Source organism: Nicotiana tabacum, chromosome 18 (assembly GCF_000715075.1).
Source record: "Nicotiana tabacum cultivar K326 chromosome 18, ASM71507v2, whole genome shotgun sequence".
Taxonomy (NCBI): domain Eukaryota; kingdom Viridiplantae; phylum Streptophyta; class Magnoliopsida; order Solanales; family Solanaceae; genus Nicotiana; species Nicotiana tabacum.
This window is the reverse complement of record NC_134097.1, coordinates 132,798,346-132,816,351: the sequence shown is the minus strand read 5'-3', so window position 1 is coordinate 132,816,351 and position 18,006 is coordinate 132,798,346. Positions and strand designations below refer to the sequence as shown.

At 35.6% G+C, this 18,006-nt stretch overlaps 1 protein-coding gene and 1 long non-coding RNA gene across 7 annotated transcripts; both read left to right on the top strand.

Moving 5' to 3' along the window:
- The first annotated feature begins 641 nt into the window (after positions 1 to 641).
- On the top strand, positions 642 to 11,374 carry LOC107805197 (uncharacterized). Of its 6 annotated transcripts, none has more exons than XR_001652375.2 (5): positions 642 to 664; positions 1,845 to 3,394; positions 3,489 to 3,550; positions 9,413 to 9,515; positions 10,998 to 11,374. It is a non-coding gene; the product is annotated as an uncharacterized LOC107805197 (long non-coding RNA). The 6 variants fall into 6 exon arrangements; XR_001652370.2 differs by lacking the exon at positions 642 to 664 and adding an exon at positions 671 to 1,623; XR_012702312.1 differs by lacking the exon at positions 642 to 664 and having other exon boundaries at positions 671 to 1,912; positions 3,071 to 3,394.
- A 4,825-nt stretch (positions 11,375 to 16,199) lies between these two features.
- LOC107805196 (auxin-responsive protein SAUR68-like) lies at positions 16,200 to 16,613 on the top strand. The gene has a single exon (XM_075236378.1). It carries the CDS (start codon positions 16,200 to 16,202, stop codon positions 16,611 to 16,613), a length of 414 nt encoding a protein of 137 aa, XP_075092479.1.
- Positions 16,614 to 18,006: the final 1,393 nt, after the last annotated feature.

Here is an 18,006-nt window from a genome sequence, read left to right as displayed (position 1 = left end):
TCCTTTTGAGGGGAAATATGTTTTGTTATTTTTCCTTCTAAACAAGATTCACAAGTTAGTAGTGCTTCCACTTTTAATAAACTTAAAGGTTCATCCTTAACCAACCTTGAAATTTTGTTTAGATTTATATGACCCAAACACAAGTGCCATAAATATGTTTCACTCAATTCAGAAGAACGTTTTCTCTTATTTGGTAAATTAATATAATTCAGTTCTTTAGGTTATAACGGTTTAGAAATAGAGTCAACAATAAAAAGACCATTAATCAATGTAGTCGAAGAGAGATAACATTTATTATGACTAATAACACATTTATCAATATCATGAAAATTAATGTCATAACCATCTCTCATAGCGCTAGAAACTGAAATTAAATTCCTTCTAATGGAAGGTACATATAATGTGTCCTTTAAAACTACCAAACGAAATACTAGTTACTATTATTTAGAAGCCGCACTTATGGTGTACGAACATTGGGACGAACACTGCAATTTCAAAAAATTTAAGAGTAAATAGGTAATTCTTTATACCTTCTCAAGGGACACGTGTGCTACTATTAATTTGACCAAATTAACCACGTGTACTGCACTTACATTCAATTATAGTCTATAGTAGTACATCATAACTCATAATTTATCTCTTATTTAGAAGACCATCTCTGTTTGTGAGTATCTCAGCTTTTTTCTACTCTTTTTCTGTTCTTCAATCTTTTAAATTTTAAAAATTTTGTGGTTGCTTATGGCGTTAACTCTACTGTCCTTGTGATTTTTAGTAGATTCTACTTCATTCTCCTTCTTTCTTTGTTGCACCCATTTCTTGGTGATGTGATGTTGATAGATCCAATTTGATTTTCTTCATATCTTAGATTTTTCGCTCTCTGCAATTTTCCTCTTGCTTAGCTACTTTAAGAGATTTGAGTTTTCTCCTATTTTTTATTTTTTTTAATTTCATGGATTCTGTCTCTTTCTAATTTTATCACTTGCTTGATACTAATGTTCCAGCCTCTGTTGTGTTTGTTTTTACATTCTTTTGAATAGTTTCTTGCTAGATCTACATACATGTCAGAAGTTCTATCTAATTTTCATATGCATGCTTGGAAATAAATACTTAGGTGCGTGTTTTTTGTTTCTAATTTTGGTTGTGTAACGGTGTTTTTGTGTGCAAATTTTATTATTTGAAGTTGCCTATTTAAGGTGAATTCAAAAAGTTTATTTTTCTGATTTTCTTTAGATTTGATTTCTTGGTTCTTAAAAAAGTGGATCTAAAGTAGTGAGATGCTTCTGCTCTCCAGTTTTTGTTCTCTCTCTTGTGAGTTTTGTGTAATATGTGATTCCTATAAATGCCTATCATCATTACCATACAGTTGTAGAGTGAGGCACATAAGGTGTTTGATAAGGAAATCTTTTGCGAGGCACTATTTGGTTCTTAAACTCTTCATTATTTCAATGTATTTCATGCATTGCAACAGACATGGGGTGGTCTTCTGTTTTGAAACCATGACAAGCATAAACCAATGACCTGATCGAGAAAAAAGTCATTGGCGAATTTGAGAGGAGCTGACTCGATGAACAGGAAAACTACTATCAATTGATAGGAATCATCATGCATAATCAATAAACCATGGTAAACATCAAAATGTGCATATCTCATGATGCACTATGCTATTCTGGAAAAGATCTATTATTGGGCTCAATTCATGATTGATACAAATAGGAGTTCATTCTTTTGAATGTGGCAATGATGCTGGTCATGGCTATTTAACTGATGCACAAAGCGTTATAATTTTTTTTAAAGTTATTGTAGCTACATATAGTGAATATGATATCAAAGTCATTTGTTTCAAGGGTTGGGCACTTGGGCATGTCACACAACAAAATGATGAAGGAATTTGCATTGGAGGTTTGAGAAGAATGCAAGTCGATATTATTCTTACTTTCTTTTTTCCTGGTATTTGTTTCTTCTTTTCATTTTTGTTTTGGTACTGCTTCATGTTGTGTGGAGTATTTTGTAACTATGAACAAATTATTCCTTTCTTCAAAGTTATGTGAAATATGTCTTGAATCATCAGATCCACACTCCAAAGAAGAATGTGAAGAAGGAAAAAGAAAATTTACTAACTTGCTAAACCATATATAATGACGCATTGTAAACTTCTGTTATGTTCTTTTCTATGTGTCTATGTGATCTTTGGTGACATTTAGGGAAAACATGATTACTATAAGAGCACAAACTAACTCATATTTTGTTGGTTAGTCTTATTGAGCAAGAAATTCGTTTATACCTATTTGTACTTTGAAGTTGTACTCCACATTCTTTAGTATAATCATGTTTATTAGATGTGGGTATATTTTTCACCATACATTTGTGTTTATATATCTATCAGTTTCTTGCTTGGAATTAAAGTTTAGTTGATGTTATAGTATAAAAGTATAAGGAGATTTAAGAAATCATGCTCAATATATAGAGTAGTAAATAGTTACAACAATATTATGGTTCAACTTTCTGTACTACAGAATTAAGTGATTGGCTTAACGAGTTTTGTCAAAGGCGAAAAGCTCTAAAAAACATTCCATACGTATTGGGGCTTTAAGCGCAAAACGCAATTGAAGTGTGGGTTTTAGTAAAAAAAAAAGGTGGAATAAAGGAAAAAAATAAAAATATATATGTAATTTAGGGAAAAAGTAAGTCTTTTCCTTAATAACTAATATACTTATTTGCCAATTATATTTGTTGTTTAGTACCGTTCCATTCAAAATAGAATTCATGGGCAATGAGTGTTCACGCCTTAGTGCTTTGCATACACTAGAGCACAACTTAAGCGAGAGGAAGCACCATCCGTGAGCGTTTTTGAGCTTCAGGGCTAAAGCGTGCCCCTTTGACAACACCGGGCTTAACCACAACATCTTGGTGGTAAATTGAATTCAGAGTTTATTTGTGCCGCAGAGTTATGCGATTTCATGTGTTTTATCTACCTTTTGGATAATTAGTGTTAGAATATTATTATTAATCTTTATATTATGTGATGTATGAATTCATATTCATGTTGTGGTATCGTGTCAATTGTCAATAGCTTCTCCTAAAATGCGAAGTCTACCTTTTGATCTATATAATGAATGGCCTCGATCTTCTGTTGGAAGGTAATATCTCTATTTCTACGCAATAACTCTTATTTCATTGCTAAAATATGTATTTTTGGTAGTTAAGTGTTGATGATAATAGTGAAGATATATTAATGAGATGGCTCATTAATACTTGTGGAACATGATTGTATTTGATGGTCATAATTGAATACCCATGCAAAGTTCATGCTACTTCTCAACAGACAAGCAGTTGATCAGATGTGCTTAATCCACCGATTTATTGTTTGAGAAATTTGAGAAGCCTAAAATATCAGGTATAGTTCTACTGAGACAGTTCTACTTATCGTTTTATCATTGTGGGTTGGCACGGACAAACTTGATGATGTTCTGTTCCCTTGCATGTAACAGGTTGGTAATTTGAAGGCAACCGATTCTTTATGTTTTCTCCCTCGATTGAAACTGTCTAAAAGGTAATTAATTTTTTTTACAATATTATTTTTTGCTGAGGAGAAGTTCATGTAGTACTTTTCACAATAAAGATAGTTACTTTGAACAAAAAGTAGTTCGTATAATAGTACTTTTCACAATAAAGACTGTTCTTTGGTGAAAAAAAATTCTTAGTTTCACTACAAAATACAAAATATTTTTTTCCATAGTTCAAAATCTTAAGGTTTAAAAATATATTAAAGATTTGATTATATAACATTCTTCACGTGAAGTTTATCAGGAGAAAGAAAATATAAAATCTTTGAGTGTGCCCTACATTTTGATCAAGGTGCAATTACCCAGTGTTTTGTATAGCGTGCGGCGACAAATAGCGAAGAGGGCCCGCTTCAATGAGGCGATAGACGCGCAGCAAAGTGCTTGCCTTTTTTATGTGAAGCGACAATTTATACAAAAAAATAAAATATTATATATATAACTAAAAACTCAATAACAATGATATATTAATAAATATATCAATTCACAATATGCAATTAATTCTACTCTATAACTGAAAAAGGAGGAAATTTCAGGTTTGAAGTTTTGAAGAAGTTCTTTGCCTCTGCCTCTACAAAAACAGGGCACAGTACTGCTGCTCAATAAAAAATAGAGCAACAAAAAAAGAAGAAGAAGAGAAGACCAGAAGAAGAACGGAAAAAACAGAGAATAAAAAGACTCTCTGTCCTTTTTTTGTTGCACTGTTGCTCGACAACAAACAGAGGAAAAAATTAGAAAGATGAAGAGAAGATCAGAAGAAAAGAAAAACGAAAAAAAACAGAGTAACAGACAGACTCTCTGTTCTGCACTGTTGCTCGGCAAAAAACAGAGCAATAAATAAAAAGAAGATGTCACGACCCTAACCCCGAACCCGGTCGTGATGGCGCCTCTCGTGAAGACAAGGCCAGCCAGTCTAACCCAATTCATCTTTTAAAGCAGTTAATTATCACAAATATAGTCTAAACATGGTTTAATAATACTAAATAGCGGAAAATATAGATAAAAATGTGGAAATCCAGCCCGACACAGCCCTAACCGGGGTGTCACAAGTCATGAGCATCTATGAGTCATAATACAACAACAACAACAACCCAGTATAATCCCACTAGTGGGGTCTAGGGAGGGTAATATGTACGCAGACCTTACCCCTACTCCGAGGGGCAGAGAGGCTGTTTCCAGGAGACCCTCGGCTTAAGAAAGCGACAAGAGACGATATTTTAGTACTATCAATAGACTCATAATAAAATAACATAAAATAACATACCATAACATAAAATAAAAATAACATCAATATAAGAAATATAGGAAGTACGAAAAAGATGGAAGATATAATAATATCCAGCAGATAAAGCCCTGCATCAGTAGCTGACCAGTAGCATCCTAAGACTAACTCCTAACTGGATAGTCTCACTTTAGTGCGCTGTAGAAATACTCACAACTTCCCCCTAGCCTACAACCTTAATGCTCGACCTCCACAATTCTCTGTCAAGGGCCATGTCCTCAGTAATCCTAAGTCGCGCCATTTCCAGCCTGATCACCTCTCCCCAATACTTCTTAGGTTTCCCTCTACCTCTCCTTGTGCCCACCACAGCCAGTCATTCACACCTCCTCACCGGTGCCTCAGTGCTCCTCCTCTGAATGTGCCCGAACCATCTAAGTCTTGCTTCCCGCATCTTGTCCTCCATAGGGGCCACGCCCACCTTCTCTCGAATATCTTCATTCCTAATCTTATCCATCTTTGTATGCTCGCACATCCACCTCAACATCCTCATCTCTGCTACTTTCATCTTCTGGATGTGTGAGTTCTTAACCGGCCAACACTCGGTCCCATACAACATGGAAGGCCTAACCACTGCTTTATAAAACTTACCTTTTAGTAACATTGGCACTTTCTTGTCACACAGGACTCCCGACGCTAACCTCCACTTCATCCACCCCACCCCTGTACGGTGTGTAACATCCTCGTCGATCTTCCCGATCACCTGAATAACTGACCCAAGGTACTTGAAACTACTCCTCTTAGGAATGACTTGAGAGTCAAGCCTCACTTCCACTCCCGCTTCCGTCGGCTCGGCCCCAAATTTGCACTCGAGGTATTCTGTCTTCGTCCTGCTCAACCTGAAGCCTTTAGACTCAAGGGCCTGTCTCCAAACCTCTAGCCTCTCGTTGACGCCGCCTCGTGTCTCATCGATTAGAACTATGTCATCAGCAAATAGCATGCACCATGGCACATCTCTTTAAATATGATGAGTTAGTGCATCCATCACCAGGGCAAATAGGAAAGGACTGAACGCAGACCCTTGGTGTAACCCCGTAACAACCGAAAAATGCTCGGAGTCGCCTTCTGCTAAATCCAATAACTAGTACCATGTCCGTAAGGAATATAAAAGACAATATAATAGAGCCACAGGGCTGTGGACGTCAACAGCTACCTCGTAATCCCTGAAAGCCACCTGAAACTAGAGGAATCAACACTCAGAAGCGGAACCAGCAACGCCTGAATCTACACACATGGTGCAGGAAGTAATGTGAGTACTCTGACCTAGTTAGTAATAAATATAAATAATGACTGAAGATAAAAAAAAATCACGTAAAAACACAAGGCATTCCATACTGAAGCAGTAAAATCACTTTAAACAGTAAAGCAGTGAGAAATCAAGTGAAAATCCCTTTTTCCAACAAGTAAAACAAGTAGTTTACAAGTGAGTAACAAAATGGAAATTCACCCCTCGGGCATGGTATCAACAAATCCGCCCCTCGAGCTCAATCTCAGAACAGTACCGCCCCTCGAGCATAATATCAACAAAACCAGACCCTCGGGCTCAATATTAGAATAGTGCCAGCCCCTCGGGCTCAATATCAGAACAGTAATAGCCCCTCGGGCTCAATATCAGATCAGTAGCAGCCCTTCGGGCTCAATATCAGAACAGTAATAGCCCCTCGGGCTCAATATTATTTATCGTCGATGGCGCTCATTGGGGGTGTGCAGACTCCGGGAGGGGCCCTTTACGGCCCAAGCACAATATCAAGCCATCTCGTGGCATCAAATCTAGGCCCTCGGCCTCATATCAATCAAGCCACCTCGTGGCGTATATATCTCAGGCCCTCGGCCTCATATCAGTACCAGTGTATCCTCACAACTATGCCCTCGGCCTTTAATCAATCCAAAATCATCACAAGCCCCTCGGGCAATAGTAAAACAACATTTCTCAGCCCAAAACATAATTTAGAATATCATTTAAATCTCAAAACTGAGTAAAATGATTGAGTAGTAAAACAGTGGAAAAATAACAGAACTGAGTTCAAGTAATAAGTTAAAACAGTGAGGAAATGGTAGTAAAAATCCCCGAAGGATTCAAATAGTTGGTACGAAGCCCAAATATGGCAATTATCCCAAAGCATAATGAAAACAAATAAGGCTCAGTCAAATACGCGGTAAAATCATCAATGCGGGATGGACCAAGTCACAATTCCCAATAGTATACGACCATACACTCGTCATCAAACGTGTGTCTCACATCAATATAGCACTACGATGTGCAATCCGGGGTTTCAAACCCTCATAGCATCATTTACAATCATTACTCACCTCAATCCGAGAAAAATCCTACTTTGAAATGCCTTTTCCCCTCGAATCGGCCTCCAATCGATCCGAATCTAGCCATATTTAATTCAATTCAGTCAATACTAATTATAGGCATTAATTCCATATGAAAATACAAATATAACAAAATCCGAAATTAACCCAAAATTTGCCCGTGGGGCCACGTCTCGGAATCCGACGAAACTCACAAAATCCGACAACCCATTCAACCACGAGCCTAACCATATCAATTTTACCAAAATCCGACATCAACTCGACCCTCAAATCTTCAAATTAAACCAAGAGGGTTTTCAAGATTTTACCAACTAAAATCACCAATTAAATGTTAAAAACAACGACGGATTCGAGTAATTTAACTAAAATTGAGTTAAGAACACTTACCCCGATGTTTTCCTTGAAAATCTCTCAAAATATCGCCTCACCCGAGCTCCCTTGGTCCAAAAATGGAAGAGTGAGACGGGTTTGGACTTTATTCTGCTGCCCAGGGATTTGTTCTTCGCGTTCGCGGTTCTCCTCTCACGTTCGCGAAGAACAAAATTTCAAAAAATCATTTTCCAAACTCTTCTCGGATAGCCTCTAGTATAATGGCCATAACTTTTGCTTTATATATCCAAATGACTAATATAATAAGTTTTTGGAAACTAGATTCAAAGTTCTACAACTTTTGTTTTTGAATCATCTCAAAATTCATTCTAGATTGAGAGATATGAGCCTCCGAAGTAAGACCTGCGTAACAGAATTTCTTCTTCTTCGCGAACGCGAAGAACAAAATCCCAGAAGCCAAATCCTTCTTCGTGAACGTGAGAGGACCCTCGTGGACGCGAAGAACAACACCAAATACCAGCTTCAGCTATTGCAAAACAGCCCGAAATGATCCGAAACCACCCCGAAACACACCCGAGGCCTTCGGGACCTCAACCAAACATGCCAATCAATCTTAAAACATCATTCAAACGTGTTCCAATCTTCATAACACTCAAAACAACATCAAAACACAAATTTTACATCGGATTCAAGCCTAAGAATTCCAAAAACTCTCAAATTATGCTTTCAATCAAAAATTCTATCAAACCTCGTCCGAATGACCTGAAATTTTCACACAAGTCATATTCAACACTACGAAGCTACTCCAACTTCCGGAATTTCATTCCGGCCCTCGGATCAAAATCTCACTATCGAACCGAAAACTTCAAAAATTTAACTTTCGGCTTTTCAAGCCTAAATTAGCTAGAGACCTCCAAAATACAATCTGAACACGCTCCTAAACCCGAAATCACCCAACGTAGCTAATGGAACCATCAGAATTCCGTTCTGTGGCCGTCTTCACACTATTCCGACTACGGTGAAATTTCGAGAACTTAAGCTCTCATTTAAGGACCAAGTATCCCAAAACTCTCCGAAACTCCAGATAATTCCTCTCGGCAACTCACAATAGCAGAAACAACTCGGGAATGCAGTTAATAGGGGATCGGGGCGTAAATTCTTAAAACAACAGGTCGGATCATTACAGAAGAAGAAGGAAAAAAAGAAAGAAAGAGAGGAGAAAGAAGAAGAGAAGCTTACCTAGGCTGGGTAGACTTGGGTGCTCTGTTGTTTGAAGGTTGAAGAAGAAAGAAACGTGAAATCACTGCAAGCCCTAATGTTTTAAGCCCTAATCTGCGCCTTTTTCGTTCTTTTTTTCAAAAAGCGATGCCACAGCTCGCCTCTCGCTACATAGCACCTCTTGCTACACAAGCAGAGGCGCTCGCCTTTTACAATCGCAATGCAACAGAGGAAAAATAGCGCAGGCTGCTCGCATCGCCTCGTCTCACGCTATTAGCGTTGAGGCGAGCGCTATTTATAACACTGCAATTACTATAGCCCTTTGTCAGTTTTTTTGTCAATAAAAAGACTTTATGTCTTTTATTCATTACTGTATCCCTTTATACATCGTATCTATTAGAACACTGAAGTATTTACATGAATGTGCTCCTTTTTCATATGATATCACTGTTAGAACACTAAAGTATTTACATGAATGTACTACTTTTTCATATGATATCCTGGATACTCTTGGAAAATTAATGGAAGTGTGGTTACTAGATGTATAATAGTTGGATTAAAAAATACATAAACAATGACAACTGAATTTTCTTCATGAGAATTTATTAGCTAATTCTAATAATCTCAGGTACATTTGAGCTTATAATATGGTATTAATGTGATTAGGCTATTATTATTGAACCATGCACTTTACGCATCAATCCAGATAAAAAATATGCTCGCTTTGCACTTGAAATATGTCAGCAAGCTGCGACTCTCAGGATTATCATGATAAGAAGTTGCTATTGCTTCCCCAAATCTATCATCAGGTAACTGAGCCTCAAAATTTCAGATGTTAGTAGCAAGAAAAGAAGATAACTTTCAAAGACTGATGACATATTAATGTGACAATAAATATGTGTCATAGATAAAGTGTTGTGCATATTTTTCTGAGTCTTATGAGGCATTTCTTAAACTTTGGATACATGATTCAACAATAAATGAACTCCATATTCAAGTTTCAAAAGAATGCAAATAAGGATATTGCAACTTCTTTAAAATGAAATGGAAACACTTAGCAACAAGAGCAATGCCTTGTGAGATCCATCAATTTGTCATCCTTTTTTCACCCCCTTGACAACTATTTCATATAATTCATGGTTCTTTCTCTTATGCAAAAAGAATTTGAGAATTGTTCCTTACATAGGATAAAGTTTTATGGTCTGTCACTTCAAGTCTGTTGGGACAAATATTGTACCATGTTATTATTTATAAGTGATTCAGAGTTGTCAATATCCTTCTAGCGTTTTCCTGGTTATTGAACATAGTGTCGTAAGATAAATTTTTTTCCTCTACCCATGCTTGATTCCTCTCTGTTTCCAAATACTTTTGGTCTCAACAAAAAAGGACCTCTTGCCGTGCACACTCCTAAAATCTTCTACTGATGGCAAGTAAGTTGATTCTAGCAGTAATATGCCTTTGAAGATGGATGCATCAATCACTTATAAAATATTATCCGATATAGGATTTTTTTAACTAAATTGTTTGTGCACTATATAGACTGAAGCAAATCAGATTGATTAATTCTGTAAATCTTTAGATTAAGATGGACTATAAAACTTTATTGCAAAAAATAGAAATAGAAGGATACTGAAAAGTTCAATGTGTTGGGGCACTTCCAACTCTTTGATGAAAGTAAATGCACTTTAACTTCTTGGGAAAGTGCATTGCCGTGTGTTGCATGATATTTTACAGTTCAATCCTTTTCGAGTTTGCCCTTTACATAGGGAGAATAGGAAAAAAATGATTCATGACTTCAATTTTGGTTGTCCTACTATTATTTATTTCTTTGCTAAATTTGATTTAGTGATGCTATGGAAGAAGTCTAACATATTTTACGACTTAAAGTACTTTTCGTGAATGAACTTAACTATTTTGTTGTAGACGTAACTCTTTAATGGATTGGCTTAGTTTGTTTCCAGTTTTGGTAACAACCAACACATTACATATATGCAGAGGTTTCATGCCACTACAAAGTCGATTTTCGTGCAAGTGTTTCTGCAGTTATATTAAGTAGATTCTTTTAGAAAGAATCTAGGTTCTCTAAGCTATTATGTAAAACGTTCTCTATTAGTTTTTTTTTTTCAATAATTTTTTGCATCCGCACACTTTTGATTTTATTTTACAACTTCTATTTGTTTTCTTTGGAGAGTTTGGGTAATATGAATTTCATGCATAGATGAGGTTATTTTAAATTGGTTTGCCTCTTTAGATAAAATATTTGAATTAAAGCATAACTTAATCATTTGTAGGTTGATTACATCAGATTTAGAATATTCTGAAGATGCAGTTGGAAACCAAGTGGATTAAGGGTAACCAAAGTATGTCAAATGCCTTGATAGTTGTTGCTTCAACATTTGCTGACCGATTAGCACAACTGTAGAAGACTAATCTTTACTAGCGATCTTAGAACCTTAAAGTGTCTACACTCAGAAGTTACATCGCCCGATCGCTCTTAAAGATCTACTTATTGCTAGCACTCCAATGTACGGAGATTGAAGAGTTGCAGAATAAAATTATTGAATTATTTCAAGCTCTCGTTTTTGAAGAGAGAGGATAATTAACATATCATTTGTAGCAGACATATAATGTACAACAAGTAAATGTCGATATCGCATTAATTTAAATATTTCTGTTGATGCAATGCCACTATTTCGCTAGACTGGACTTCAAAATTTTCAAACGAGACACCCTGAGTTGCATATCCGAGGTATCAAGTACCAATTTTTCAGATGGCAGTCATATTTTCATTGCTCCACTTGAGTTGTTAATAGTGAGTTGAAAGTTTAATGTAGAAACAAATTATCAATATTGAACTGAGATATCGGGCATAGCCTGTGCATAGCACGGGCACGACCCGTCTAGTATTTCCTAATGCTAAAGTTGGGGTTGTAGAACCATCTACTTGATAAACATTCATTTCTTCTCTACTTAGCCACCGTGTTACCTAAAACCCCTATAAATAAGCGCAGGCACGATTAGTGGCTCCCAAATCTACACACCATGACATGGTAGAAACAGCCGCTAAGAGAGTTTTAATGACAAGTAGATGTAAATCACCTGATTTATTATTCAGCTTGGCCAGATAAGCCGAACACCGCTTCTTATGATGCTCAGGCTTCTTGCAGTAATAACACTTGCCCTTAACCTTCTTCACACCAGCAGTTCTACCACCAGCAGAGAGTTTTTTAGCCTTTTTATTCTTCTACCTGCCTCTCGGCTTAGAAGAAGAACCTGCTTTAAAATTCAATGCCACGGGAGGAGCTTGTTGCTTGATAATAGTCACTGCCGACTGCAGCTCATTCAATAAATTTCGCAAGTGACAAATCCTTTTTGTTCATGTTATAATTAAGGCGAAACTGCTGAAAAATGTCTGGCAGAGTCTGTAGGATCATTTCAACCTGCGTATCCTTATCAATGTTAGCTCCAAGGACCTCCAGTTCATTCAGAAGACTGATCATCTTTAGAACATGATCCCTAACAGATGAACCTTCAACCATTTTGGTATTCAGAAGAGCTTTCATGGCAGTCTGCTTAGCCTCACGATTCTGATCTCCAAACATTTCTTTGAGATTTTCTAGAATGTCATAAGAAGACTCCATAGACTGATGCTGATGTTGTAGAATATTTGACATAGATGCCAGAATGTAACATCACGCCATCTCATCAGCCTTAACCCTTTTTCGGTAAGCCTTTCGTTCATCATTCGTAGCATCGTCTCCAAGTTTTTCTGAACACACCTCATCGAACACAAATTTTTACTCTTCAACAATTAGGGCAATATCCAAGTTTCGTTTCCAATTAGCATAATTCGGACTCTCAAGTTTGTTTTGAGTAAAAATAGCAGTAAGGGGATTGAAAGCAGTCATTGTTAATCTGAGAGACAATTAAATAAATAGATCAAAATCAGTCATGTGTTATTGAATATTAAAATTCAAAACACACTACATAAATATAACCCATGCACCTTGAACAACAAATTTGGATGGAAAAAGAGTTATTCTTGCAATATACATATGTAATGACAAATTATTCACTCCATGAATTTAAACAGCTCATGCTCAGATGGAGAGTAAATAGTTAATTTAAGTCAAGTGAATATCAACATTCAATATATACTAGTCCCATTGAAACAACATGCATACTCAGATGGAGAATAAATACAAATAATCAACAACTAGTATAACCTAGTGATTATCCGTAATGATTTTATCCGATATGGAAGAAGACCTATGCCAACGTGTAAAAACATTATATCACCAGAATTTAACCCTGGATTCCATAGGAAATGATCCCTACCACCATTGGATTAAAAACAACTCAAAAATATTTTGAAAAATTTCCAGAAAATTAAAAAAATCCAAAACACAATCTAAACGAACCCGAAAGTCCAAAATGGCTTGCATCATGAGCAAAGATGATGAGTATTGCTCACTAGACCATTTCGCATGGACCTGCCAAGTTTCAGGTCAATCGGAGTCTTTCAACATGTTGACCTTCGATTTTCTGGCCAATTCGGCCATATAGTGACTTTTGCGTTTTTCATGGATTAACAAAATTTTCAGATTATTATAATCAAATATCATCAAAATAATCAGTTATTACATGATTTTCAGAATAAGCATAATACGCAAAACAAATATTCATGCTAAAAATAATGCCATTTTACAGAAAAACAATCTTTGCATGTAATTCAAAACTTGTATATTAACATGATACTACTTTTCATTGTTCATCCTAATCATTTAATTAGACGTGAGTAGGCTATGATACAATTTGTTGGATTATATACCGCAGCGGAAGCAATTACAGTATCATATTCACGTGTAAATTAAATAATTAGCACATATGGAGATTATTCGAGTTACCTCTTGAAGCGTGAACAAAGCAGATTAATCTCAGTCTCCAGTTCTAGAGTTGCAAGTCCGGGATCTCAGTAAAACCTCTACAGTCTTCTACCGTGTTATTCAAATAATATTCGGAAAGGGAGAATTTCGGGTGGGCGAAATTTCAAGGAAGAAAACGTGTAAAAACCATTGCAAAAAACGGCCAGCCCTATATGGAGTATATATAGCTACATTTTTTAAGTTAAAACCATTTTCCAAAACCTGTTAGGTTTTTTTCTTCCACTAAGGAAGGTTTCCTTTATTTTCTACTCTCTCTGTTCCAATTTATGTGAACTTGTTTGACTGGGCACGAAGTTTAGAAAAAAAAAGACTTTTAGAATGTGTGGTCCTCAAGTCAAAAAGGGGTCCAAAGTATTTGTGTGGTTATAAAAGCTTCTCAGAAGGGTAGAATTGGGAGTTTAAGCTAAATTATTTCCAAATTTAGAAAGGGGTCATTCTTTTTGGAACATACCAAAAAGAAAATAGATTCACATAAATTGGAACACAAGGAGTATTATTTAGGCACAGTAGGGACCACATAATTTAATTAACAAGCCTTCCTATTATGGAATTAATTTCAAAATTTTAAAATTAATTTCTACCATAATAAATTACGAATTATTCCACTAAAAATTTGTAATTGCACTCCTTAGTTCAATTTCGAAATTCTTTCATAAAACCTTATTTAACTCCCAATGTTAAGATTCAGATACTAACCAATCAAATTAAATTACTGACAATTAATTTATTGATTACTTCCTTTAGATTTTTGCTTAACTTATTTCATGTGTCGGATACAAAATCCACTGGCCGGATTTACACATGAAAACTTATAAGCTTTCATAAAGGAGTATCATCAATCTCAAAAACTGAGACATGGATTCTATCAACTAATTATTACTTCACCAATGTACATTATTATTGTCTATTTTACCTAGCATATTGACCCACTAAAGAATCTCGTCTTTTAATAAATTAAAACAATAAATGACACACACAACTAATAATAATTATATCAAGATTAAGAGTATAAGTACATTGAATGGATTAGAAAAATTATTTTATTGAGTCAATATAAAATACTTATCTCTACTTGATCCGTTCAATACATACAAAATGTACTAGCACAAGAAGTTAGAATTAAACAAATCAAGATAAATTACATTTAATCTCGTGCTACAATCATTCCGATGGTTTGTCCAATTCCATTATTAGATTGTGAACATAAACTTTATGACTTATAAGAACCGATTATTTAATCTTTCGTGTATAAGCTAAACTCTATACACTAAATCATCTACTATATAATCAACGGACGCACAGACAAATACATGATCTATTTTAAATAAAACTTTATTGTATTGAATAAATAAATAAATAATTATTCTATAAAGAATACTATGACAATATGCATGGTTTATAGTATATCCTAACACTAACGGTAGAAAAATCTCATACCTGATCAAACTAGATTGAAATGGAAGCTGCAGATTACAACAATTATTTGGAATCTTATAGAAAAACTCAACCGTTGGCTTTGGTCATACCGCATACTTATCCCAACTCCATTTGGATTTTAGTTTTTACAAAAATTGTTACCATTCATATCCAAATGTATAGTGGTGAATAATTTCATTCTTTAGACAGACACACTAAAACATAATATTGAAACAAGATTCTAATACATTATATACATTGGTCACTTAGGAACTTTGTATAATGAGGCAGTTCAATGTACAACCACATAGGGGAGGGGATGAGAGCTGTAAATAATTCTAGTTGCTGCAGCCAACAAAACCAGGAGTAAGATCACATAAAATATCAGGCACATTGGTCTGAACATTGTAGCGCATATTATATTTGCAAACAAAACTGAAGGAGGAACCATGACTATAGACAAAGTTTAATTCATTTAGTCAATTTTAGTGGAACAAATTTGATCAAATGAAAATGGCTGCAACACTTTGACAACAGACCCTGGAACAATAGGATTATTTTTTTGTCTAGAAGAGTAAAAAGAAAGAAATTTTTGAAAAATTGGATGTGTATTTATAATAAGTAATGTCATAAGACATCCTGAAATTTACTGGTGAAAGACTGGTAAAGCATTTGGTAAGCCCAACTAGACCAACAATACCACATGTAGCAAACATGGAACTGCCTTCCTACTGACAGACAAGCATTTGGTAATGTTGCTTATCAGGCCAAATTTGAGAGACAGAAGGCCCAAGAATTAGCTCTTCCTAACTTGTTCCAAGAATTGAATTTTGACCAATAATGTCTTCGTTCTACCAAAGAGAAGACAGGGAGAAACATACCATCTATGATTGAAACTAGCTTTATTCACACTCTAAATGACCAACAGGTACCACCACATGGTTTTGCCTTTGGTGAATAGTTGCAAAAGCTTCAGCTGCAACTCAAAGCCTATCTAAGGCCTCTAGTATAAATAATCCTCTTTTATGAAACTTCTCATCATCCAAGACAAGCAGTATCAATTTCCTTCAAAGTTTTCAGTTTTATTTAGTTTACTGTCAAACAATGCTAAGCGCTAAGAAACTCATCAAGATGGCCATGAAATGGCACAAGTTTGTGCGCATGCAGAGGAAGAGGATTTCACTTCCAAAAAATGTTAATGATGCAGACAACTGCAGTACAACATCATCATCTATAGTTGAGAAAGGCCATTTTGTAGTGTACGCAGCTGATCAAAGGCGCTTTGTGATTCCATTGTCCTACCTGGAAAATGAGGTCATTAGGCAACTCTTGGAAATGTCTGAAGAAGAATTTGGGCTGCCAAGTTGTGGACCTATTATGTTGCCATGTGATTCATTTTTCTTGGATTACATCATTTTGCTAATTAAGAAAGGAGCAGCAGCTGGAGATCTTCACAAAGCATTGCTTTTCTCAATTACTTCAAGTTGTTGTTCAACTTCTTCTTTGCATCAAGAACCGGGAAACCAACAGCTACTTGTTTATTGAGTCATGATCATTATCTTTAGTAAATGATAGATCAAAACAGATTGTATAGCAAGTTAAAAGTAGGCCATTCAAAAAGTAGTTGCACTCGAATCACAAGATCTAAACAAACTTTCATATAATGAGCTTCGAGGAGATCTTATAGCATTCGAGAAAATTCGCCTTAAGAAAACAAACTAGGAAGAAAAGAAGAAAACAATCGCCTTCAAAGCTACAACTAAAAGACCAAAAAATGATATTGATGACGACCTAGAAGCTCTTAAAGAAGATATTTCCATGGTATCAAGGAACATAGATGGTCTAATGAGAAGATACATAAACAAAAGAAGAGGTAGGATGCCCTCAGGAGAACCAGGCAATATAATGAACAAGACAAGAATGACGAAAAATGTTATGAGTATGGAAGATATGGGCATGTTCAAGCTGAATGCCCAAATCTTAAAAGAAAAATTTCCAGAAGATTCAATAAAAATAAATCTTTTGGAAGTTGGAGTGATGAAGACAGTTCGGAACACGAGGAAATAGAAAATTTTTGCTTCATGACAATTCTGGAAAACGACATGAACAAACTCTATGGCTCCTGGACCGATGAAGATGCATCAGACGACGAATGCAAAGATGATAATGAAAATTGTTTTATGAAACGAGGTGAAACAAGTGAGGTAAGACCTTATAATTGTGATAGATGTAATGAATTGCAAGATATTCTTGACCTTACTCTAAAGGAGTCTCAAAAAATGATGAATGAACTAAGGAGACTCAATAGGGAAAAGAAAGACTGGGAACTCAAGCTTGAAGTATGTGAAATTAAAAAAGAAGTACTTTAAGATGAAATTCAAGAATTGCGAATGCAACTTAATGGCATGCGCAAGTCCACCAGTCACAGTTCTGTCAAGTATAATCAAGTGACTTACAAGTTAACTGGAAAAAGACTTGTTAGAACTAAGTCCACAACCACAAGTACTAACACATGTGGAAGATCAAAAAATGGATCAGCCCCTATGTGTCACTACTGTAATAAAAGTGGACATAAATACTCTTACTGTCGATTTCGTAAATCTAATATTTCAGGATGGATTTGGAAACCCAAAAATAATCCTGATCTTAGTAGAACTAACCAACAAGGACCCAAGCAAGTTTGGGTACCTAAAAGAAAGTGATAATTTTGTTTTGCAGGAACACCATAGGAACTGCCGCAAAGAAAAATGATACTTAGATAGTGCGTGTTTCAACCACATGACAGGTGACAAAAACCTATTCAAAGAAGCTACAAAGATAAATGGAGTGAGTGTCAAATTTGGCGATGACTCAAAAGGAAAGATAGTTGGCACTGGCACAATTCCATTCAATAACAATTGTGATATTACTGAAGTGTATCTAGATGGACTCAACTACA